Source organism: Austrofundulus limnaeus, unplaced genomic scaffold (assembly GCF_001266775.1).
Source record: "Austrofundulus limnaeus strain Quisiro unplaced genomic scaffold, Austrofundulus_limnaeus-1.0 Scaffold27, whole genome shotgun sequence".
NCBI classification, from domain to species: Eukaryota; Metazoa; Chordata; class Actinopteri; order Cyprinodontiformes; family Rivulidae; genus Austrofundulus; species Austrofundulus limnaeus.
Window position 1 is genome coordinate 3122088 of NW_013952429.1, and position 23638 is coordinate 3145725.

At 41.1% G+C, this 23638-nt stretch overlaps 3 protein-coding genes across 5 annotated transcripts in view; 2 read left to right on the forward strand and 1 right to left on the reverse strand.

Annotated features, from left to right (window-relative positions):
• Nucleotides 1-8202, forward strand: part of LOC106515298 (myosin-9) — a 21214-nt gene extending 13012 nt beyond the window's left edge. Inside the window, exons 23-43 of the mRNA XM_014005014.1 lie at nucleotides 581-712; nucleotides 792-998; nucleotides 1084-1221; nucleotides 1332-1455; nucleotides 1542-1713; nucleotides 1887-2099; nucleotides 2192-2336; nucleotides 2402-2608; nucleotides 2709-2813; nucleotides 3133-3285; nucleotides 3375-3623; nucleotides 3772-3984; nucleotides 4067-4279; nucleotides 4371-4532; nucleotides 4752-4880; nucleotides 5664-5752; nucleotides 5925-6048; nucleotides 6171-6379; nucleotides 6749-6857; nucleotides 7276-7448; nucleotides 7549-8202. Of these exons, the coding sequence (XP_013860468.1) occupies nucleotides 581-712; nucleotides 792-998; nucleotides 1084-1221; nucleotides 1332-1455; nucleotides 1542-1713; nucleotides 1887-2099; nucleotides 2192-2336; nucleotides 2402-2608; nucleotides 2709-2813; nucleotides 3133-3285; nucleotides 3375-3623; nucleotides 3772-3984; nucleotides 4067-4279; nucleotides 4371-4532; nucleotides 4752-4880; nucleotides 5664-5752; nucleotides 5925-6048; nucleotides 6171-6379; nucleotides 6749-6857; nucleotides 7276-7448; nucleotides 7549-7651 (3369 nt within the window). The 3' untranslated portion in view covers nucleotides 7652-8202. The remainder of the gene's footprint in view (nucleotides 1-580; nucleotides 713-791; nucleotides 999-1083; nucleotides 1222-1331; nucleotides 1456-1541; nucleotides 1714-1886; nucleotides 2100-2191; nucleotides 2337-2401; nucleotides 2609-2708; nucleotides 2814-3132; nucleotides 3286-3374; nucleotides 3624-3771; nucleotides 3985-4066; nucleotides 4280-4370; nucleotides 4533-4751; nucleotides 4881-5663; nucleotides 5753-5924; nucleotides 6049-6170; nucleotides 6380-6748; nucleotides 6858-7275; nucleotides 7449-7548) is intronic.
• Nucleotides 8203-8408: 206 nt separating this feature from the next.
• Nucleotides 8409-23173, forward strand: slc25a38b (solute carrier family 25 member 38b). 3 transcript variants are annotated; one of them, XM_014005011.1, is made up of 15 exons: nucleotides 8409-8958; nucleotides 9230-9331; nucleotides 10839-10922; nucleotides 11836-11960; nucleotides 12370-12454; nucleotides 13825-14004; nucleotides 14099-14267; nucleotides 14347-14510; nucleotides 16453-17724; nucleotides 18180-18312; nucleotides 18405-18452; nucleotides 20097-20177; nucleotides 20361-20441; nucleotides 20523-20645; nucleotides 23094-23173. In XM_014005011.1, the coding sequence occupies exons 2-9, from the start codon at nucleotides 9317-9319 to the stop codon at nucleotides 16573-16575; spliced, it is 945 nt and encodes a 314-aa protein (XP_013860465.1). In that variant the 5' UTR covers nucleotides 8409-8958; nucleotides 9230-9316; the 3' UTR covers nucleotides 16576-17724; nucleotides 18180-18312; nucleotides 18405-18452; nucleotides 20097-20177; nucleotides 20361-20441; nucleotides 20523-20645; nucleotides 23094-23173. The 3 variants fall into 3 exon arrangements, with proteins under 3 accessions (XP_013860465.1, XP_013860466.1, XP_013860467.1); XM_014005012.1 differs by having other exon boundaries at nucleotides 20100-20177; XM_014005013.1 differs by lacking the exon at nucleotides 10839-10922 and having other exon boundaries at nucleotides 8410-8958.
• On the reverse strand, nucleotides 18548-20172 carry LOC106515171 (macrophage mannose receptor 1). The gene has a single exon (XM_014004831.1). The coding sequence runs from the start codon at nucleotides 19406-19408 to the stop codon at nucleotides 18548-18550; it is 861 nt and encodes a 286-aa protein (XP_013860285.1). The 5' UTR covers nucleotides 19409-20172.
• Nucleotides 23174-23638: the final 465 nt, after the last annotated feature.

Sequence of the window (23638 nt, forward strand, 5' to 3'; positions counted from 1 at the left end):
ATATTTATATGGTGACAAATGTTTGGATAACTTTTCAAAAGAACAACCATTTAATAAGTCTTTTCAGGCAGGTAACAAAAATAAGTTCTTTAATTAAAAACTTAACATTTATTAACATTTATTAATGATGATGGACATCATGGTCTGTCCTGTGCAGAATGACAAAATGCAAAATAATTTCTTTACTAAAACCTCTGTAACGTTGCTCCAGTTAATTTTAGCAGAATGAATCTTTGTACAGGTAATGTCCAAGTGGATTTATGGTTTCCAAGAGTTTTGAACCTGATTCATTATGGTTTTAAATATGTTACATACTGTCTAATTAATAAAACAAATTATTCAGATGGGAGGTATTTTTTTAAAAATATGTTCCATCCTCAATATCTCTAAAATAGCAGCAGTTTTAATACTTGTAATAAAATCTCCCAAGTGTTAGCTTTATTTTGATACCAAGATTATAAGAGTTTGTAAATGTTGAGATACACTCAGTTACGTTCAGCATGGTATTTTGAGCAAAATCATCAAGAAAACCGGTTGGGGCTTAAGAGGTTAAAGTTGTATTTTATAATTTTTAATGTAGGTGAAGCCTCTGCTGGAAGTGACTCGTAAAGACGAGGATTTAATCGCGAAGGAAGAGGAGCTGCAGTCTGTGAAGGAGAAACARCTGCAGGCCGAAGAGCAGCTCAGAGAATACGAGGCAAAGCAGAAACAGGTGGGAGCTTCTCTGCAGACCGAACTCGTAGAAACAGTCGTGACTCTCGACCTGTATCCCTGACTCCGCTCTCCCTCAGCTGAACGCAGAGAAGTTGGCCCTCCAGGAGCAGCTCCAGGCAGAGACGGAGCTGTGCGCMGAGGCCGAGGAGATGAGGGTCCGCCTCACCACGAGGAAGCAGGAGCTGGAGGAGATCCTGCATGACCTGGAGTCCCGCCTGGAGGAGGAGGAGGAGAGGGTCAGTCAGATGCAAACTGAGAAAAAGAAGATGCAGCAGAACATCACGGTAAAGCAGAACATCCATGTTAAACTTGTACGTATTGAGTTTTTCTTTAATGCATTAACTTCAAACRTGGTTTCTTTTCATCCAGGACCTGGAGCAGCAGCTGGATGAGGAGGAAGCAGCCAGACAGAAGCTGCAGATAGAGAAGGTCACCACGGATGCAAAGCTGAAAACACTGGAGGAGAACATACTGGTGCTGGACGACCAGAACAGCAAACTCAGCAAGGTCTTATTTTAAACCAGAACTTAACAACTTTAAAATGAAAATGCAACTTTCAGGCACAACAACCACATGCTCAAAACAGTTGAAATATATATATATATATTCTATTTTAGGAGAAGAAGCTTCTAGAGGAGCGGATCTCAGAGTTCACCACCAATTTGGCCGAGGAGGAAGAGAAGTCCAAAAGCCTGCAGAAGCTCAAGAATAAACATGAAACTATGATAGCTGACTTGGAGGGCAAGTGTTTAATATTTACTGTTGTTATAAATTGAGGTGTTTTTTGTTTTTATTTCTTAAATAAAAACTGATGTGAACACTTGCAGATCGTCTRAGGAAGGAGGAGAAGATGCGTCAGGAGTTGGAGAAGAATCGTCGTAAGCTTGAGGGAGACTCCACGGATCTTCACGATCAGATCGCAGACCTGCAGGCCCAGATTGCTGAGCTCAAAGCTCAGCTGGCAAAGAAAGAGGAGGAACTGCTYGCTGCTCTGGCCAGGTCAGTTCAACGCAATAAAATTACATTTATTTACAGGAATTTGGATCATTTTACGACTGCCTGAAAAGACCTCCTCGGCTGCATTTGCTCCTCATCTACATGCAAATTGAGTGTTAAGCTGTTTTGCATGAGTGTATCTAAAGGAGGGGAGTGTCRAACTGTCTTAACTCCAGGATTGAAGAGGAGGCAGCAGCGAAGAACACAGCCCAGAAGAAGATTAGRGAGCTGGAGGCCCAGATCTCTGAGCTCCAAGAGGACCTGGAACTGGAGAGGAGTGCACGTGCCAAGGTGGAGAAAAACCGCAGGGATCTGAGCGAAGAGCTGGAGGCCCTTAAGACCGAGCTGGAGGACACGTTGGACTCCACGGCAGCYCAGCAGGAGCTGAGGTAACTGTCCTTAATGAAGTCTAATCCTCACTGACAACACAGCAGGGAAAATCCCCCTGGTATCAGACAGCTGATGTCTTCTCTCCATCCAGGGCCAAGCGTGAGTCAGAAGTGACTCAGCTGAAGAAGACTCTGGAGGAAGAGGCCAAAGCTCACGAGCAGCAGTTRGCCGACGTGAGACAGAAGCACAACCAAGCATTCGAGGAGCTCAACGAGCAGCTGGAGCAGGCTAAAAAGGTATTCAGCCCTGGGCTCACAGGACCACCAAACCTTCAAACACTTAACGTTTGTCCCTCCTGCAGAACAAGGTGTCTGTGGAGAAAGCCAAGCAGGCTCTGGAGAGCGAGTGGAACGAGCTACAGATCGAGGTGAAGAACCTGACGCAGAGCAAAGCAGACTCTGAACACCGGCGCAAGAAGGCCGAATCCCAGGTCCAGGAGCTGCAGGTCAAACTCGCTGAAAGTGAGCGAAAGAAGCACGAAGTCACCGAGAAGATGAGCAAGCTGCAGGTACGATGGGTGGAGGACAGTTTGTGAGGGTGTAATGAGATCTGAGCCACTGTTAATGGATTTATTTATTTATTTATTTATTTATTTATAATCCAACCAGACGGAGMTGGACAAYGTGAACGGCCTCCTGAGTCAAGCTGAGAGCAAAAACAACAAATCCAGCAAAGACCTGTCTTCTGTGGAGTCTCAGTTACAGGATACACAGGTAAACACAAGTTTATTAGTACCACAATTAGTTTTCATAGTCTTACACTTTTCTATTGATCTGAGGTTAATTTGCTCAAAACTTACAGAATTTCTCATAACATTCAGTTTTTCTTTCATTTTTCCCTCTTAACAGCTTTGAAACAATTTAACTGATGGTCAATTTGGTGGGAAACAAATGTTTTTTTAGAGATTTTATTGGCAATTCTTGTAAGATTTTTTTTACATCTTTGGTGGAAACACCGGAAGGTTTGTCTGCTTTTCTCACRTTGTGCTGTTTYTTWAATTTTTTATTTATTTTTTGATTTGCTGAACTCCAGGCGCTGCTGCAGGAGGAAACTCGTCAGAAGCTGGCTCTGTCCACCCGCCTGAAGCAGCTGGAGGACGAGCAGCACAGCCTGCGGGAGATGCTGGAGGAAGAGGAGGAGACCAAGAAGAACGTGGAGAAGCAAGTTTCCGCTCTTCAGGCTCAGGTTCGTGCATTCAGAGCTGGGGATCTTTAACTTACCATGAACTCGGCTAACTCGAAGAACCTCGGTCTCGCTCTGTTTCCTCTCTCCAGCTGGCGGAGATGAAGAAGAAGGTGGAGCAGGAGGCCTCGTCTCTCGAGGGGGCCGAGGAGGGCCGCAAGAAGCTGCAGCGGGAGCTGGACAACTTGATGCTGCAGCTGGAGGAGAAGACAGCGGCCTACGACAAGCTGGACAAGACGAAGACCCGTCTGCAGCAGGAGCTGGACGACGTCCTGGTGGATCAGCACAACCTGAGGCAGGTCGTGTCCAACCTGGAGCGCAAGCAGAAGAAGTTTGATCAGGTAACAGGAACCCAGGATGTGAAAAATGAGACTTTTTTTTTTTTAGAATTTGTTTTGTTTTTCCAGGGGGAGGGGCATATTCATAGAGATGACTGTTTTTATTGTCCTGTGAGTTCTTGAATTCACCTGAATCCTCTGGGATCCTCAGATGYTGGCGGAGGAAAAAGCTATTTCCTCTCAGTACGCTGCCGAGCGTGACAAGGCCGAGGCTGAAGCCCGGGAGAAAGAAACGAAAACCCTCACTCTGACCCGTGAGCTGGAGACTCTGACGGCCCTGAAGGACGAGTTGGACCGGGCCAACAAACTGCTCAAAGTTGAGATGGAGGACCTGGTTTCTTCTAAGGACGATGTTGGCAAGAGTGTAAGCAAAATCTGTGACTGGATCTGTGGTTGACACTTTTTTTCCCCCCAAAAACTGCTAGATGACTCCAAACTGTCTGCAGGTTCATGAGATGGAGAAGTCGAAGCGCCTCATGGAGCAGCAGCTGGAGGAGATGAAAACCCAGCTGGARGAGCTGGAGGAYGAGCTGCAGGTCACAGAAGACGCCAAACTGCGCCTGGAGGTCAACATGCAGGCCTTGAAGGCCCAGTTCGACCGAGACCTGCAGGCSAGAGACGAGCAGGGAGAGGAGAGGAGGAAGCAGCTTGTTAAACAGGTGGAACAGCAAACACATTTTAAATTATTTAGCTTCAAACTGTTTTCATACAGAAGGAGATTTGTAAATTATGCTTGGGTCTTTTTTTCAGGTGCATGAGATGGAAATTGAGCTTGAAAACGAACGCAGGCAGCGTGCTCAGGCTCTTTCCTCAAAGAAGAAACTGGAGACGGACCTGGCAGACCTTGAGGCTCAGATTGATGTGGCAAACAAAGGACGTGATGATGCCCTGAAGCAGCTGAAAAAACTTCAGGTAAATTAAACCTGTTGCTGCCATGACTGAAACTAAAGTTATCTTGTGATAAGAGCTCAGCAACATCTGGGGGAAAATAATATTTGAACATAGAGCAGCAAGGTAAGAACTATGTAAAGCAACAAGTCGACGCATTGTGGAAATAATATTTTGAATGATGGTCAGATGTGACTGGCAGTGATTTAATGTCTTAACATAAACCCTGCGTCTGCTCTCTAGGCTCAAATGAAAGATATCCTTCGGGAGCTGGATGATCTCCGTTTGTCCAGGGATGAAGCCGTCAACAGCGCCAAGGAGGCTGAGAAGAAGGTCAAGACCTTGGAGGGAGACATCCTGCACTTCCAGGAGGTGGGAGTCAGAGGAGACCAGCAACTGAACGATCAGATGGTTGATTACAACAAAGAGGTGTACTGACTTAGAGGAGCTGTCACGTGACTTCTCTTAGTCAGAGAGAGCGGCCATATTGGTCAGGGCAAGGACAACTCGACAGTATTGTTAGCTGGTGAAGCTGACTGTGGTATAAACTCGACATGTTAAACTCAATTCAGCACAGGAAGGAAGATGTTTGCTGTTGATGACCATTATTTTCATTTGATAGAAATGCTTTTCAGTCAGTATTTTATCTAAGGTAMACATGTCTGCAGAGAATGATTTTAACAGGCAGAAGCTTACAAATGGAATGAAATTCTATGCAGAAATCTGGTTGAATAAATTGTTGACATTAACAGCCTGCCCTTTCCAATATGGCGTCACACTCGTACCACAAAGGTCAATATTCAGAAGTGTGTGCGTGACACCCAGTCAATACGCCTCGTTGGGTAAAATATGCAGGTTTAGAGACAGATCACAACTAAGTTGCATTTCAGGAATAAAAAAAAAACTTTAAGGCTTCATTTCACAAATAAAGTTTTTGGATAAGTTTTTCATGTCAAATGTGTATTACAAAACAAAACCAATAGTTTTAAAGTTTTTGTTTTAACATAAGCTATTTTGACATTATACAATTTTAAAAAAAATAATTCAATAAAAAATGGACTCCAAACTACTACAAAGTTAACTTTAGATCTGTTCAAACAGTTTCTGTAAAGTCAAGCTGAATCTTAACGATTGTGTTTTCTGGGTCTTCGTCAGGATCTGGCCACTGCAGAGAAACTAAAGAAACAGCTCCAAAACGAGAAGGATGAGCTCCAGGAAGCGATCAACAGCAGCAACACCAAGAAGTACGACTCTCATGACAATACCTACAGTGTGTTTTTATACCAACATTAACTTAAATCACTCACATTGTGAATTTCTGCTAACAAAAAATAAACATTTCTGCATTTTTTTAGTATTGATTGTCACATCAGATGGTGTAAAATCCCACGAACAACTTGTGTGTTCTTCTGTCAGTTCTCAGCTGATGGATGAGAAGAGGAGGCTGGAGGCTCGCATCACTCAACAGCAGGAAGATCTGGATGAAGAACATCTCAACACAGAGATGATTAAYGATCGCCTGAGGAGACTGACTCAGCAGGTGAGACTCAACATATCCTGTTTGTTTAACCATAGCCTCTGCTGACTTAACATCAGAGACGTGCACAGGTCTTCTGCTAAAGAGGAAAATTTAAAAGTACTTTTGTGCATTTTTGACATCAGAACGATCAGCTGACCTCCGAGCTGGCTACAGAGCGCAGCAATTCCCAGCAGCTGGAGGGCGCTCGTTCCCAGCTGGAACGCCAGAACAAAGAGCTGAAACTGAAGCAGCAGGAGCTCGAGACCACCATCAAGTCCAAGTTCAAATCCACCATCACCACACTGGAGGCCAAGATCGCTCAGCTGGCAGAGCAGCTCGACATCGAATCAAAGTGAGCAGCAAAAAGTTGCTTTTTCCACTCAATTTAGTTATTTTACAGACTTGTGCTACCAAGTAATTGAAATAAAACCTAAAGCTAAAAAATAGTAATAAATAAAAAATAAAAGCTCATGACAGCAGCTGACTTGTGTGGGCTTGACTGAAAACTGAGCCTGGTGGGTTAAAAACTCCASATTTGAATGAAAAGCACTTTAATGCAAACATCTTTTTTCACTAGTTATATAAGGTGGTCAATCCCCTCCAGAACAGTTATTGTCGAAGGACAATGTGATGTTATTAAAAGTAAAGGTTTGAAATGCTTCTGAATCGTCTCGACATTACTTCATTTTTCTTTGTAATTTGCCATTTCTCTTCCTTTCAGGGAGCGTCAGCAGTCCWCCAGGCTGGTGAAGCGAACAGAAAAGAAGCTCAAGGAAACGTTGCTGCAGGTGGAGGAAGAGAGGCGCAACTCTGAGCAATTCAAAGATCAGGTATAGTGATGCATCTACRATGTTTTTATTTATTTTTCAATAGGATGCCTATGGGGAGGCCACTGAAAATCCAGGGTGGAACACAAAAACCAAAAGTCAAAACAGAATTTCAGAAATGACTAATATGTATTATTTATGTTTTTTATTACTTGAAAGAAAAGCACTGTCTACCCATAGTTTCAGCAATCTTATTAAATGTTTTCTCTACTTAATGCCAGTAATTTGACCCTTCTGAAACAGATGAGCATCTTCTCCACAACCACAGATGTCTTTCCACATGTTTAACTAATAAGAAGCTACTCACTTCATCAGTTAGGGTTCATTAATTTGTCAGCTGAAACTTCATAAGCTTGTGTTYTTTGTAGTTTTATCTGAAATATGTCTGCCACATATTGTAAGTAAAAACTGCCCTTTGCAGGTGGAAAAAACAAATAGTCGAATGCGCCAGATGAAGCGTCAGCTTGAAGAAACGGAGGAGGAGCTTACCAAGGCCAACACGTACCGCAGGAAGCTGCAGAGGGAGCTGGAGGATGCCACTGAGTCGGCAGACGTCATGAACCGTGAAGTCAGCACTCTCAGGAGCAARCTCAGGTAGAAACCAAGTAATTTTATGTCAGTTATGAATTCAAACTACTGTTTTAAATGTGCAGCTCATTTAATTTTTAAAAACTTTTTTCTTTTTTTCTCTCAGACGTGGTGACGTGCCTACAGCTGTGAGACATGGCCTTAACCGTGGTGCCCTGGAGAGTGACGAGGATGGAGACTCGTCTCTTGACAAATCTGGGAACGAGTGAATTGGCAAGAGGAATTACTGCCAACATGGAAAATWTCATGAAATGTTAGCCTTATGTTTCCAAATAATTCATTTATAATAAGCCAAAGAAATTATCTCCCAAAAGCCATTTTTAAATAAAAATTACATTTTCTATTTTTCTACCTTAATCCTTAAATATGTGCATGTAACGAGTCATTACAATCTGCAATGTCTGAGCTCTCGAGCAGGATTTCTTTAACCTCCTAGGACCTGGTGCCACATGTGGACAAATATGCATTGCAGTGTAAGAGTTTGGGTCTTAGGAGGTTAAATGTGGAAAATATTACGCTTTTTGCACATTTTTAAAGATCTATTTGGTTATTCTCTTACTGGTGATGGGTCGTCATGTAGTAACTCACTTTAGTTCTTTTCTATGTAACACAAGGTTTCTATCACAGCTTTATTCACCAAATTCAAAATGTGGCTTGTTTTTGTACCATCTATGCCTTGTGTAATCAAACATGTAATGTCTGATGCCAAGGCTGTCAGGCTAATCAGAAAAGTCAAAGCAATAAAATCTATTGCATTCAACACACTTGTCTTTTGTTTTTATTTGCTTTAAAAAACTATTTAACAAATTTTAAGTCTTATATCCGCTTGTTTGACCTTCTGCTCATCCCTGAGCACTCACTGTTTTTGTTTGTTGATGATGCTGGAAGAACACCGGAAGTCAAAGAAAAAACACCGGAAGTGTAACGCACTAAGGTCAACAGCGACACCTTGTGGACATGAAATAAAACGCGCCAGCTAACACTCGTAATGTATCCGTTTCTTTTAATGCGGTCCAGATAAGTAGAAATTATATAAACGCTTGTAGATACAGCTCCGTGATGCTGCTTCATAACTGACTGAACATGTGTCATTCAGGCGGTGGATAGGTGAGTTTATTTAATGCTATGGCTGCTGTCCTTTTTAACGGAGGACAAACTTTGTTAGCCAGATGCTAACAGCTGACACTGACAGCTGGATGACTTCTGGTTCAAAAAGCTGGTCCGGAGTGCGACGCAGGGGCACAATTTCTACTACAGCTTGTGATGTCTGTTTCGTTTTTTCCACTGAGGGCTAAATTGATTATTTATAGAAACCGAGCGAAGCTAACGTGAAGGTTAGCCGGCTAGCTGTGCCACAAGGTTCCGCTGTTGTACCTCGCTGCAGCCGGCGTGTTGAGTGGTGATGGACGTCGGTCTCCATGGGAATGCTCGCAAGGGGTCACTGTAAATATTAAAACATGGACTTTTTAAATCAAACTAGAATGGCTTTCATCGGTCCCTGACGTCTTTTAAACAGGTAAGAGATCATAGCGTTAGCTTGCTAGCAGGACTAGCAATGTTAGCATCGGTCTCTGTGTTTTCATTCTAAAACTAATTATCATATCTGACAAACATTAATTTAATCGTGTTTCTTATTTTCAGCTGTGTTTATGTATTTGTCAGACTTGGTTTGTCTCGTTGACTCCACACTACCTTCACCTGCAGCTAGCTAACCTAGCATACAGCTACCGGCGAGTCAAAGCGACCCAGTTCATGGTTCTTATGTTCTTGTTCCTTTTTTCATCCAGGTGGTCTTTGCTGAGTTCAACCAGACCAAACCGGAAGCGTAAAGGTTGAAACTGGACTCATCCGGATCAGCAGCATCCGCTTCAAAGATGGAGTTGGCAGCGGTGAGTGAATCTGACAGAAGACACAATATTAAACCATTTTTTTATCATTCAGGTGAAACTGAAATGATCAAAACATTGTTTTTGTTACACATGTGGCCTTCAGAAATAATTAATTAAATGCAGTTGTACTACAACCAACAAAAATCTTTTAATTTTAATGACTCAAATATATGTTGGATCAAAATTCAACATGTAAACAAAAACACAAAGATTCAGGATGGTGAACCAGTCTTTCCCAACAAAATGAGGCTTTTTTAAAAATAAATTCATCCCATTTGTTTATCAGGGATAGGCAATCCTGGTCCTCAATTGCTGCTGTCCTGCATGTTTTACATGTTTCTCTGCTCCAACACACCTGATCTGAATGAATGTTGATTAACAGGCTTCTGCAGAGCTTGGAAGAGGTAATTCAATCTCTGAATCAGGTGTGTTGGAGCAGGGAAACAAGTAAATCTGGACTAGTTTCTACTTCTCTCCTTCGTCCTCTTGCACAGTGCAGACTTCTTGCAACAAAACAGTGGTGAGATAATACAGCTTTTTTAAATTACAAGCTCCTTATTTCATTGGGAAATAGGGTGAGGAGCTTGTTTTTTACTCGTTTATTCACGTGCAATTAAAAATGCTTTACATTTAGCTGCACACTTTTGTTTTTGATTGGAGGTTAACACTGGTAAGAGATTTTCTTTGGACAATGCCTATGCTGGCCGGGTCGTGGTGGCTACAGGCACAAGAGGGAAACTCAGACATCCCTCTCCCAGTGATGCTCTCCAGCTCCTGGATCTTGAGTCATTTCCAGCCCCGTGCTGGAAATGACTCAAAATTAGCTCTCATTGTCGCAGTTATGCGACGAAAATTGCGTCATTTTGTTCTCAGAGCAACTTCGTCTGCCCCTTTTTTTACTCACAGGTGATTGTATTGAGTGAACCACCTCAGCTGATTTGTTTTGATGTGGAGGAGCAGCAGCTTTAATCTGAGGTCTTCATCTTTGGGTGTGAGCTGGGTGTCAGGGGAGGGTGTGGCTCTGGACATGCTGACATGATAAACTGACTTTACTGTTCATCGCTGAACACATGTCCATATTGACCCTGGTTATAATGCAGAAATAAAATCATGTTTTTAATTTACTGACAGTTAAAAAGAGGAAAAATAACTACATTTGTAGGTAGGTTTTGTTCAAACAAGCTTCTACATGTAGACTCTTTGTTTTATTCATCCTTTATTTTTTTTGGTGAAAATTCACCCTCTCTACCTCATGACTCATGCTGTTTGATAAAGATGTAATTTAACACTGAGTGTTAACTTGGGGGTGGGGGGCAGAGCCAAATACAGATGTGTGAGCGTGTCTCTAAAAGATAAAGACTGGAGCCTGTAGAAAACGGCCGTCTGGATTAAGCTTCTGCCTTGGCTGCGAATCGGGGTGGGGGGGGCATTGTGGCTTGGTGGGAGAGGAAGAAGGAAGGCTTGTCAGAGAGAGAGAGATGCAGCTTTTCTGTCGTTCTGTTTGTAGCGGCGAGATGAGAGGGAGGTGAAAGAGGGCAAAATGCAGGAAAAGCAGGATTCTCAGAGCCGAACCCCAGGCGGCCTGGGGAAGGTAGGAGTGTGTGTTTGAACGTAACACATGTGTTGAACTGTTGATTATAGTCTTTTTTTTAAATTTTATTTTATTTGTTTATGTCTCCAAGTTTGGTCAGAGCAACAGTTTATTTTTACATGCAGCTGAATTGAACGCATGTGTGTGTTCATGTGTGTGTTGTAGTGTTGAGTCTGGAGGGCAGCGTCCATGTTGTGAGGGTCCAAATATCTGTTGTGGCTTTTTCTCCTGAAGAGCACATGAGTGAAATCAGCACATTTTAGGACTGAGGGCTGTGCTTTAGATGAGGTTAGATAACATGAATGTGATGTGGTCTGAAGGTTTGTGTGTGTGTGTGTGTGTGTGTGTGTGTGTGTGTGTGTGTGTGTGTGTGTGTGTGTGTGTGTTGTCTCCACACATCTCCATCATCTGTGCTGTGGGAACCTGCCCTCTGCTCTGTGCCACAGGCTTTTCTTATTTACACAAAGAAAATGTCACGGTAACACACTGGAATTGTGTTATTTCAGTATAAGATGTAATTCTTCCTCCACGTACTTTTTTTTTCTTAAGATAGGATTTTAGACGTGTCATCTTTATGTAACGTGAAATTTTCTGGTATTCAGTGAGAGCTGTTTTGTACTGTTGAAGATTTTAAACGGCACATCTCAATTTAATCTTTGCTCCGTGTTTAATCCTTTTGTTTATTTCTGATCGAGTCTCATTATTTAATATAATTTATACCTCGTTGTACATTTTATTGCTTGCTCTGTCCCTCTCTATTTTCCCTGAAGTCGTGTCTCGTTTTTTGTCCCTTGTGTCTGTCTGTCTTTGTGTGTCTCTGTCTTTGTGTGTCTCTGTCTTTGTGTGTCTCTGTCTTTGTGTCTGCCTGTCTTTGTGTGTCTCTGTCTTTGTGTGTCTCTGTCATGGTCCTCAGGCTCACCCAGCTCTCAAAGCCTTCATGTGCGGCTCCCTCAGCGGCACCTGCTCGACGCTGCTCTTCCAGCCTTTGGATCTGGTCAAGACACGGCTGCAGACCTTGCAGAACAACGCCAAGCCAGGGTGTGTGTATATATATATGTATGTATGTATGTGTATGTGTGTGAGAACATAGACGCACACAGAAGGACCACCAGGCACACATACAGCAGCGTGCCTCTGTTAACCTACACTACGAGGGGGATAAACATCACATCACTGCCAGCATGATTCTGTTGCTGTGACCCATTTAGAGCAATTAGTCACATCAGCACCACATAATCAGACTGTTCAGCTGCACGGTTCCAGTTTCCACCACAGAGAACCTGAGCTGTCATGCTCCTTGTTTAATGGTCAATTTGATTTTTATCATTGTTTACATTTTCTTTTTCATAGATTTCACTGAGTGTTTATACAAGCCCCAAGTCTTTGAATGTTGATGTAAATTTGTACATTTGACTGTCTCTAACATTTTAAACATGTCACCCTGCAGCACACCAAAGGTGGGAATGTTCACCGTCTTCATCAACGTTATCAGGACAGAGAGATTCTTCAGTCTGTGGAGGGGAGTTTCACCTGTACGTATCTGACATCATTTTAATGTCAGCCAACACAAGGAGGAGTTGTGACTGTTTTATTCTGTAATTAAGCAGTGTCAGCTGTGGAAGTGAATGAAGCCAGTCTGTGCYGATGAGGCTTCCAAAATAAATTAAATTTGTCTGACAAAGCCTGCAGCAGTAATTTACAGCCATCTCGTTCAGCTCCATACTTCTCTCTCCCCAGAAGGGAGTGATTGTTTACATACATCACGGCCAAACATTAGCGATTGCTGAAGTTTAAAACYATTGGATCTGACTGACGCCTCCAGCAAGCAGTCGCTTCTTAAGAGAGTCCAGAACCTCTGTACGAAGCCAAGCGCAGAACAAGGAGCTGGTTTTTACCAGGCTACTTATGAACCTGTTTGTTGCATGTTTATGTAGTTTGATGAAAACAAGTTCTGATGTTGTCCAGGTACAGAGCAATCACCTCTCATATCTAGAAGAGGGCACATTTTGTTTATGTGCTTTCTTTTAGTAGTAGAAAAAAAGCAGAAAAAAATGGTTTGTAACAAAACTTGACTGGGTTAGAATCAGCTTTTTGGAAAAGTTGAGGTCCCAGTGAGGTTCTGTAAAACTACTTTGGCAATCCATTTGTATATTTATTAAATATTTCTGCCAGGGTTCCTGCAGGTCCTTAAAATAAGGCCTTAACTAGCCTAAAATGTCTTAAATCAATCTTTCATAAGTCTTAAAAATGTTAACACATTGTAAATAGGATGACTGTAATGCCTCTCAAATATTAAAATAATTGGTAACATTTATTTATTTTTTAAATATTCACAAGCAGACATTCCCCTTCGACATCACTTCACATGCAAATATCTCAACTGTTCATAAGAGCAATGTGAAATTTGTTTTRTAATRTGTTAATGTCTTTCCAAAAAATGCATTCACACCTCTTACAAAAATCTGATGTCACGGGCACTTTAAGATTTCCTCCACAGCAATTTGGGATTAAGACCCCACGGTGGGTCCTAAAACTTCAAATTTTAAGTGAGTTTAAAACTGACTGCTAAGAACGTTTCTGCTATAGTTACATATGAATAAAACAATTGGTCTATTAGCAATATTTGAATACTTCAACCAAAAATACTTTGATTCATGAGTTTCTGCCACAGTTTTTTTTTATTATATATTTTTTTTTGTCATTTGTGTTTTATTGTGAAATTGGTCTTAAATTTAAATTTCACTTGGCATTAAAAAGTCTTTAAAAAGTCTTACCGTAAATGTAACTTGCCTTAAACTGTAGGAGCCCTGTCTGCAACGAGCATGTTTAAAGTAGTCAAACTACAGAACCTGTTTTAATAACTAAGTGATCTTTTAAAGATCTTTATTATTTCTGCCTTCAGTCGTTTGTTCGCTGTATCCCTGGGGTCGGGATCTACTTCAGCACCTTCTACTCCTTGAAGCAGCACTTCTTTCTGGACCGAGCCCCGAACGCCGGGGAGGCGGTTCTGCTTGGAGCCGGAGCCCGGGCTGTGGCTGGAGTCTGCATGCTGCCGTTCACCGTCATCAAGACTCGCTTTGAGGTGCGCAGATGGTCTCTGACGGGAACAATATCAGAAACGTGAACAAACTTCGTCTCTATAATAGTTCGGATGTTTCATCCTGTTTGTGTTTCAGAGTGGCTTCTACAACTATGCAAGCGTCCCCGGCGCTCTGAGGAGCATGTACGAGACCGAAGGCATCAGGGCTCTGTTCTCAGGGCTCACCGCCACACTGCTCCGAGACGCTCCTTTCTCCGGCATCTACGTCATGTTTTACAGCCAGGCCAAGAGGGCGCTGCCTCAGGGTGAGAGCAGCAACACGTTGAGCTGGAAGTCCGTTCATTTCTTAAAACCCGGTGAGATCAGAACCGTTTATTTTCTCAGAGGTGACGTCCACGCCGTACGCCCCTTTAGTGAACTTCAGCTGCGGAGTCGTGGCCGGCGTCATGGCGTCGCTGGTCACGCAGCCTGCGGACGTGGTGAAGACTCACATTCAAGTCAGCCCATCCAGCTGGAGCACAGCAGACGCTGTACGCTACGTCTACACGGTGTGTACTAAACACCATCGTGACACAGCTTTATGTTTTTTTTATGGATTTATTGTCCTCAAATCCTGTCTGAGGGACTCGCCAAATGTGAGATGTGATGTAATGTTTTGTGACGGACTTGCAACCTGTCCAGGGTGTACCCCGCCCCTCACACAGTGACTGCTGGATATGGGCCCTAGGGATGGGAGATATACAGTCTAAGACATTCACCATGGRAATAATTTGTCATCTCGCGATAAAAACGATAAATTCCCACCACGTGCTGCCAGGTTTTACATGCCTCCCTGCTAGGTGAAGTTTTATTTGTTTACTCAGAGCGGTCGACACGCGAAGTATGTGCTAAATTAGTAAAGCTAAAAAGCTATCGTAATGACTCTCAGCGTGCAAAAACAGTCATAGTCATCTAAAAACTCCTAAGAGTTCAACAATATGTTAGAAAAACAACAGGACGGCCAGCTGCAACTTGCTGGACCAACAAAAATAACCCACAGCTCCTCCGTCTCCTCCTGCCACAAGCTGCAGGCAGCGCGGCTCGTCTCTCTCCACTCACACAACTAGCCCCTCCCTCCCCTGATCATTAACCCTTAGGTAAACGATATTATAGCTTTACCTTCCAGAGCAGCAAAACTCATTATTTTCAGTGATTAGTAAAAAGTATTTTCTCATGTTTTTATTTTTTTTATTATATTACTGATATTTTACAAGGGTTAGAGTTCTTCTGAGGTTTTTCAGATAGTGGTTAGTACAAAGAGGATRTGATTTGAAGATTTATCATATAAACTTTAGTCCATTGTTATTAAGTTTTGCTATTTACACCATTTAAATTAATGTCAAATTTGTTCTCATATTTCAGTCTTGTTTGATGGGTGTCAGTTTTACAACACGTGTCCTACTTGAACTTAATGTAGTTTAGTGGCTTCTAGTATTTTAGGGCTCTCAAGACAGAATGTAGTGATAGATTTATAATACAAAAGATTAGGCTGATATATATATTTATACATTTTATCGTCACTTTCCGTTATCGTGATAAAACCTAGAAATTATCGTGATAAATATTTTACTACTTATCGCCCATCCCTAATGGGCACCAGTAACCATTGTGGCCCTGAAATGAAGAAGCGGGTTTAAATAATGGATGGATTTTATTGAGCATAAGACCTAGGCCAGGTGGTATGACAGTATTGTGGTATACCTTGGTATTAAAGCATGATGAAGGTAAATAAAAATTATGATAAGTCCAGACCTTATTTGGCAGTTCCATTGCAAATAACTTGACGTAGTAGTTCAGACAACATCATAGAGAAAACTGAATGGATTAAAAAATATGACTGGAATAGTATATAAACTATCAGTGCAGCACCTGGAGAGACTAAATTTAATTCTTCTGCACTCCTAGAGACTAAATACATAAAGTGTATTTAACAGCAGAGTTATGATAAGTGGTATCTGCCACTTTATTTCTTTTTGATGCACGTTACAGTGGCAGGCAGAAGGAAACACGGTAGTCTCATGGAAAAATCAGCTCAATCTGCCGTCAGTCTCATCTTTCTCTCAACCCAAATAAACATACCCCCCTGACCTCCTTTCTAACCGAGGCCCAAAGTTATTTGACAAGTGCTAAAAATMTRTAGGAAGAASAAACTAAAAAGACACGAAAGTTGAATGACGTTTGGCAGTGATGGAGACCTAGAGAGAGGGAGGAAGTAACTCAACATGCCACAGACCATACACCCTCTAAAGCCCCGCCCCTTTCCACCCTGCTCTGGTAATACCCTATACCACAGAATTGTGTCGGAATGAAAAAGATCAAAACCGCCCAACGAGACCACAATTTAGATGATTTTTATGGGAAACTTTTAAAGTTTTAGCAGTAAGGATAAGTGATACGCAGCACCTGTACCTACAGTTTTAAGATGATTTCTGTTTCTCTCTCGCCCCTCAGGAACACGGCATGGCTGGGTTTTTTCGCGGCGCCGTGCCCAGGTCTCTTCGGCGCACTCTGATGGCTGCSATGGCTTGGACTGTCTACGAACAGCTGATGGCTCGGATGGGCCTCAAATCATGAAGGAGAAAATGAGGGCGAAGCCTCTAAAACCAAGAAAGACTGAATAAAGCTAAAATGTTCACCAAAAGGTCGAGGAAAAACGCCGATGAGCCCAAAGAACAGCGGGCACTGCCAAGACTCTGAGCAGAGGAAGCARGTTGATTGAAGTGAAAAACGGAGCGTGTGTGTTAATTTAAATGTTTAAATGTTGGAAAGTGTGTGTTTGTGACGTTGCACCTCTCTCAAACCCGTCTTGGCGTGTAGTGACTCCCTGCTGTGAAGTGCGTTTTTTAAATCCGTTTTAATGTTTCTGCTCCTGATGGATGATTACCTCTCAGAGAAAAAGGAGCGGTGAGTCTTTGTGGGACTTGTCGGCTTKGAGTTGGTGTTTGTAAAACGTATGAGGATTACAGGGTATCCAGGGAGCTGACGAAGCACTGAAGAGAAGCACTCCGACCTCYGCCATATTTTTAAAACTTGTATACGACCGTTTATTACCTGCTGACRTGCGGTTATTTAAAAAGGGGAAATCTGTGGCTTGTTTCAGACAATCACACGTGCTCGCACAGCTGCATTATGGGCAGATAATTTAAGCCACTCCAGTATTCACAGTGCAGCCTTGAGTCCAAAACATTTGCCTATTTAAACTTTAAATACAGCTTCAGACTCAGCATAATGAACTCAGATGTGCTTTTAAAGAAACAATAATAGTTCACATCTGTAGTTAAAATACACTCAAACATGTCCTCTCTGTGAAAGAACAAGTTTTTTTTTWACATTTAGATTTATTTTTCTGATTTGTCTGTGTTTCCGGTCAGGTTGTTGGTTTTGGACTTTATGAAAAGATCCCAGTTAAACCTGAGTTAATGAATGTTTTAGCTAAACAAAACGGTGAACAMAAGTTTAAGTTTGTACATTTTCTTGCCTGCTGATACGTGTAGATATTGTTAGCTATTTATTGATRATAAAAAAAACAATGAATAAATAATCCTTTAAGAAGGAAAAAGATAACATTGCCGTTTGTCATGTTCAACACAAAAACACAGGGCTCATTGTGATGACATCATTGGAGCATAAACTGCAGCAGACAGTAAATCACCTCCATCAAATGCTGAAGGAAGGAGAAAATAAAAAAWAATAAGAATAAAGACAAACATTCATCTGCAACAGGTAAGACATTAGCTGAGCCTATTTCTGTTTTATTTAGCTGTTTATGAATTAAAATAGATGATAAAAATAAAGGGTACATGTTGGATTAAAAACATGGAAACAAAATAAGATTAAAGGTTCAACTTAAATTATTCCGTTTGTTCGACAAGCTTTAACTAAAAAAGAAAATTGTGTAATAGTGTCACAATTCACAAGTTCAGCTTCAAACTTAGCTCTTCTTTTGTAACTGCTCATCTGCATAGACAGCCTCAATAACTGTTCTTTTTTAGTCATAGTTTTGTTTTTCTTACAAAACAAAGCTTTTTTAAATGTAGATTTTAATTTCAGTCTTTATTGTTGTCATTCAAACATTCATTGTGTGATTATTATAATGAAGAACATGCATCTTTCATATTTTAAATTTAAAACGTAGTTATAATTATTCTTGCTGATGATAATGTAACTGTCTAAAACAGGGGTATCTGATCCTGGGCCTGAAGCTCCGCTATCCTGCATTTTGAAGAGGTTTCTCTGCCCCGTCACACCTGATTTGAATGAACAGGTGATTAACAGGCAGAACACGAAGAGGTGATTGAGTCACCTAATCAGGTGTGTTGGAGCAGAAAAACATGCAGGATAGTGACCCCTGGATAAGGTTTTCCACACTACTAACCAACTCATTTGTGTTTCCTGCTCTCTAGCTCCATGAAAAAACAAAATTGCATCATTTACTGTCACGATAAGAAATGGTAAGTTATTCGTGAAGGCAAATAATTAACCTTAAAACTAAACATTTTAAAGTAAAATCTACATTTTTTCCTCCTTGACGGCCTAAATCTGTATTTTARTAGCAGATGAAGCTGAGTTTCTCCAGGCAGTCCCAGCTCTCCCACAGTCCCCCCTTGGTTAGAGCTCCGCAGCGTTTATTCACTGAACACTGGGGGTCCTGGTATGGATTCCACTTGGTGTACAGCAGCGGGAGCCCGTTCACCCACAGCCACTCGTCTCCAAGGAACCGCAGGCCGATCCACACCCGCTCAGTGACGCCGGCTGGTTGGATCTCTCTGGTGGCCAGCAGGTTCTCGGTCTCCGACAGCACGCTGTTGAGGTTGCCGTAGTTCTTCCTGCAGTGCTCCAGAGCCTCCTCCCAGGTCTTCTCCTCCTGGACCACTTTCAGGCTCAAACAGAAGAAACCGTGTTTTTCTCCRCCGTTTTTCCATTGCCATCCGCTTTGGGTCCAGTAGCCATTATTGGCAGTGGTACTGGACGATAGAMTAAGCAGCCCATCGTTTTGCAAATCAAGCTGGTTGTGGTAGGTCACGAGGTCTCCACCCGACCATACCCATCTCTGGAGGGTTTTGTTCCAGTAAATACCGATCCATCCCTCGTCGTTCACCCCTACAGACCATCTGAACACCAGTTCTTCCAGAGTGTTGGTGAGAGGCGACACGTCGGTGAACACGTCCTGGCAGACTGATCGAGCCTCTCCCCAGGAGGMCCCTGTTGAGACAAAAACGTGTTTCGCCGACAAACAGCAAGCGCTTGTTAGGATGAGAACTCTGAAGATGATCTTCTCCATCCCGCTTCTGTTTGAGTTCATGAAGAACAAGAGTCTGATTTTATTTATTCTCATCCTCACAGACTGAGCTGGAGGCAGAGCAAACATTTGCATTGATCTGAATAAGATGTTTAAACCCTTAAACATCCAGATTAGAAGTGGTCATGATGCTCCCAGGGCATCCAAATTTAGGCTTTCTGTTTTGTTTGGGTTGAAACCAGAAACAAATGAGAAACAACTATCTTTGCTTTACTATTTATCTTTGCTGAAAACATTGACATTAACCTTTACAACCAAAGTTAATCAAACACATGGACAGGAATAAAAATAGTATTGCTGCTTCGACTTTAGGTTGTGAAGAACACGAGCACGACTTTAAAAAGACAAATTAGAAATCATACAGTGTTTTTGCGTTTGACCTGATCACTGGAYGGGAAGTGATCCTTGAAGCTGGTCTTTAGTTGTTCTTAGACTTCAGCTAAAACCTTCCTGAACTGTTTTGTTTAGAAAATTTATTTCCGTGTGACTGTGAGCTGCAGCATGTGGGAACAAGCCCTGTATCCAAACTGCTGTCTTTAAACTACTTTTATTCTTACAGAAAAAAAACAGACTTTGTTTCTCATCTATAAATAGTGACCAGAAGAATAAAACTGCAAACATAAATGGCTGAAATGAGCTTTTACAGAGCCTAAAGGAACAGGGCAGACTGATCATCAGATTAACATGTGTAGGGGTCACCTCGAGTGAATAATGACCCCTACACGTGACAGGAGTTATAAAACATTAACATCTTCAGTCATTTTTAACAGGTTTCTCTTCCTAACTTTGTCTCCAGCAGGTTTATGTTCTGACTGCAGGAGAATCTGATTTGCTTCTCAAATCATATCTTCAGGACGGATTGTCCACACGSTTATCTGTAAGTCATCAGCCTGTCCTCACATCTGCTCGGTACATTTAGAGGTTTACAGTACAGCTGCTTTATTCACTTTGTTTCTATGTTAATCTTTGTAAAACTAGCTGAGGTATAATTGTTGGCCAGTGTTGCATATTACTAGATGAGGAATCCATCCGGTTTTCTTTTACCTGCTTTACCTTTCAGGGTCGTAGGAGAGCTGGTGCCCATCACCAGCAGGAGAGTCCATCACAGGGGCATGTACTGTAGCCTACGTTCACACTGCAGGTAAACACCACCCATATCGAAGATTTTCATGACAGTCTGAAGGTGACAAATCTGATTTTCCTATTTTCAAATCYGACCCAGCCTTTTCAGTACGTGCTACTAAATCAGATACATACTTGCTGCTTGTCAAAGCAACCTCAGTCTAAACGGTCAKGTTGCAGCTGACATTTACGTCAGTGATGGAGGATGAGCAGATCGATCCAGGTAATTATAACAATATCAGCAACGGTTTAAATCTTGTACTTGTCTGTAGCTGCAGAACAGAAGTCCAGTTGTCTTTGTTCGTTTTACTTTCCATGCCCCCATGAGAATCCACAGAAAAATGACAGTAACATTGTCAGGCCATGCTAGAGTTACTGGATCAATTCTTTACTTTCAAAAATAAAATCCTGGATGGGAGCAGCTGTAAGAGGCAGGTTCAAATGTAAGCCATGAACCAAACAAGCATGTCRGATAATTATTTAATTGGCTCTAATAAGTTCAGAATKGACATGCTRGCATGTAGCATCCATATTCTGTAAACAGCGAGCTGRATGTGACGTCACATCATTTTCRGCACATGCAGCTGATATTAATGCCATAGAGAGATCACACTGTAGTCTGATGGATGTTGTGTTGGTAATATAATGTGAATGTCCACACATAGAAATAAGACAGATTTTTGCAAAAAATTGGTATTGAAAATTAAAGCCAGAGAGACAAAAAAAGTTCACATTCTTAACCATCTCACTTTAGACCAGTGTTTCCCAAAGTTGGGGTCGGGACCCAAAGTGGGGTCCCGAAACATCAAGTTGGGGTCCTGAAAAGATTTTTGGAATTAATTACATTTATGTAGTATAAAAATATTGTTACTGTGCCCATGTTTAGTTGACCTGATACAAATGTTTATCATCCAAAAACAGTTGGGGCCACAGGTCTCTGCTACTGTTATTTTGTGGTTTAAAGCTGAAAAGTTTGGGAACCACTGCACTTTGGTTCCCAAAGTTGGGCTTGAACCCAATTATGGGTGATGAAGCACCTTGGATAATCTCCAGAAATCAATTTAAAGGGTAATAAAATAATTTCTGTTGTAATATTTTCCCTATAACTATTACAAAAACACAAAATAAGTATAAATAAGTATTTATATTTGTGTTCAAGCTGTTTAAATTTGTAAAAAACCTGTGTTTTTAGGGTTATTAACAAAGTTTGTGTACTCARACCAGTAATATTTGGGGTCACAAGTTTTTGCCATGAATATTTTGTGTGTCAGAAGATAAAAAGTTTGCGAACCACTGCTTTAGACAACCTGGAGAACCATGGTGGAGCCAGAGGATTTTTATCGGAGTGGCCCAGAATTTTTTTTTATTTTTCCTGCGTGGCAATTTGCTAAAGATCTAATAGTGTTTCTTGGTCACGCTCTTATTTAATTGTATGGGTAGAGAATACCATGAATTCCTATTTGAACAGAGCAGAAGAAATGAACATGCATATAGAAATAGCTTCAGCAGCAGTTAGGGTGTCCAGAGATTTTTCCATGGCCAGCCCCTTGCTCCCCCTCTGCTGGAGAAAACCCACACATGCATGGGAACATGCAAACTCAAAAATCAGAATTGAGCAATAAGACCTGCACTGCGAACGTAGCCTTTGTGTCCACAATCAACAAGCCCAAACAGCTTGGTTACAAATATTTGATGCACAAATTTTTTTAACCRCAAAATATATTACTGTAGTTAATAAAACATTGTTTTAAAGGCAGACAGACAGCATAGTGTTTTAAATCATGACTCATGTTCTACCTCAAGGTCGCATGAAAATAAATTTCCTAAACAAAACAGTTCAGGAAAGCTTCTGTTGACACCTTGCAAAATAATAAAAAAAACAGCATCTAGGTTCACTTCACGTCCAGTGGTCAGATGAACGCAGACATGTTATGTAATTCGTCTTTTCAAATGTTTTTTTGTCAAACTGTTCTTTTTTTTTTTAACGAAATTCAGAATTTTATTGCTAATTATTTACCTAATAACACCCAGTTATACTTGTGTTAAACTGGGTTTTCTGGCCTTCCTTCTACCATATTTTTAACAGAACATTTGTACATTTTAGAAACCCTGTCAGAAAATTAGCAAAATTTCACCACTAGAGGGTACTAGAAAGACAACAACCTAAATAAATACATTTTTGGCTTCAGAATTTGACAGGGACATTTGAGAGCTTAGGGAAAACAAAYACACCCCAAAATACTTCTTTATCATAAAAATCACTGATTTGCTTTTTGGTATATGTTCAGTGGCATATTTACCTACTAAAAATAGTAAATGTTAGGTATTTTAGGTAAAATGCAAGGTATTTTAGAGTGACACAAGTGAAAATTGCATGTTTCTGACTTTCTGTTTTAAGCAAASCTTCAAATTTTATTAGGAGCTCAAAGAATTCAAATGATCTTCAAGATTATGATTTACAAATCTGCAAGCCTRTGGGTTCTGCAGGTCCTCAAAGGATTGGAGGGGCAAAGGTTGTGGGGGTCCATACTTTTGAGGGCTTGGGCCCCTGTTTTAACTGCTTGAAGTTCTAGTTATTGAGTTTTGAAAAGTGTTACATCCTGTGTAGCCTACCTTTTTTTGTTTTGTTTTTGGTTCTTATTTACAAGTTTATTTTCTGTGTTTCTGCTAGATGTCTTCAGCACCTTTTACCTGGATCACTTTGTTTTCAAAATGTTGCTGATTTTTTAAAATAAATTTTCTTTTACCTTTTGTTTCTTTTCCTTTATGTCTGTCTGTCCTTGTTTTTCTCTGTGGTCAGCTCGATTTAGCTTACTGTTAAACCAGCCTCCCCTCTCGAGTTGTTTACAGATTTTTACAACATAATTGTATTTTTTCTGAAATAAYTGGGATTTTGACAAACTCCTRAATTTTAAAATTYWGTAYGTCATAAACTTATTTTCCTAAAACAATAACCCCATGCAGAACAACACATTTTCCATCACAGTGTAACTTTATCATGAGGCTGCAGTTCATGGCGGCTGACAAAAAGATTCTTCAGATGTTTACAAACTGAAGACTAACTAGAGGTCTATAAAGTACTTGAAAAAATAACTAAGTAAAAGTAAAATTACATGAACAGAAAATGACTTTGCATAAATTTCACTGATGAGAAAACTACTCAAGTAAAAGTCATAAAACTGATCACAAAAATTAGAAAAGTAAAAGTACTTTTAC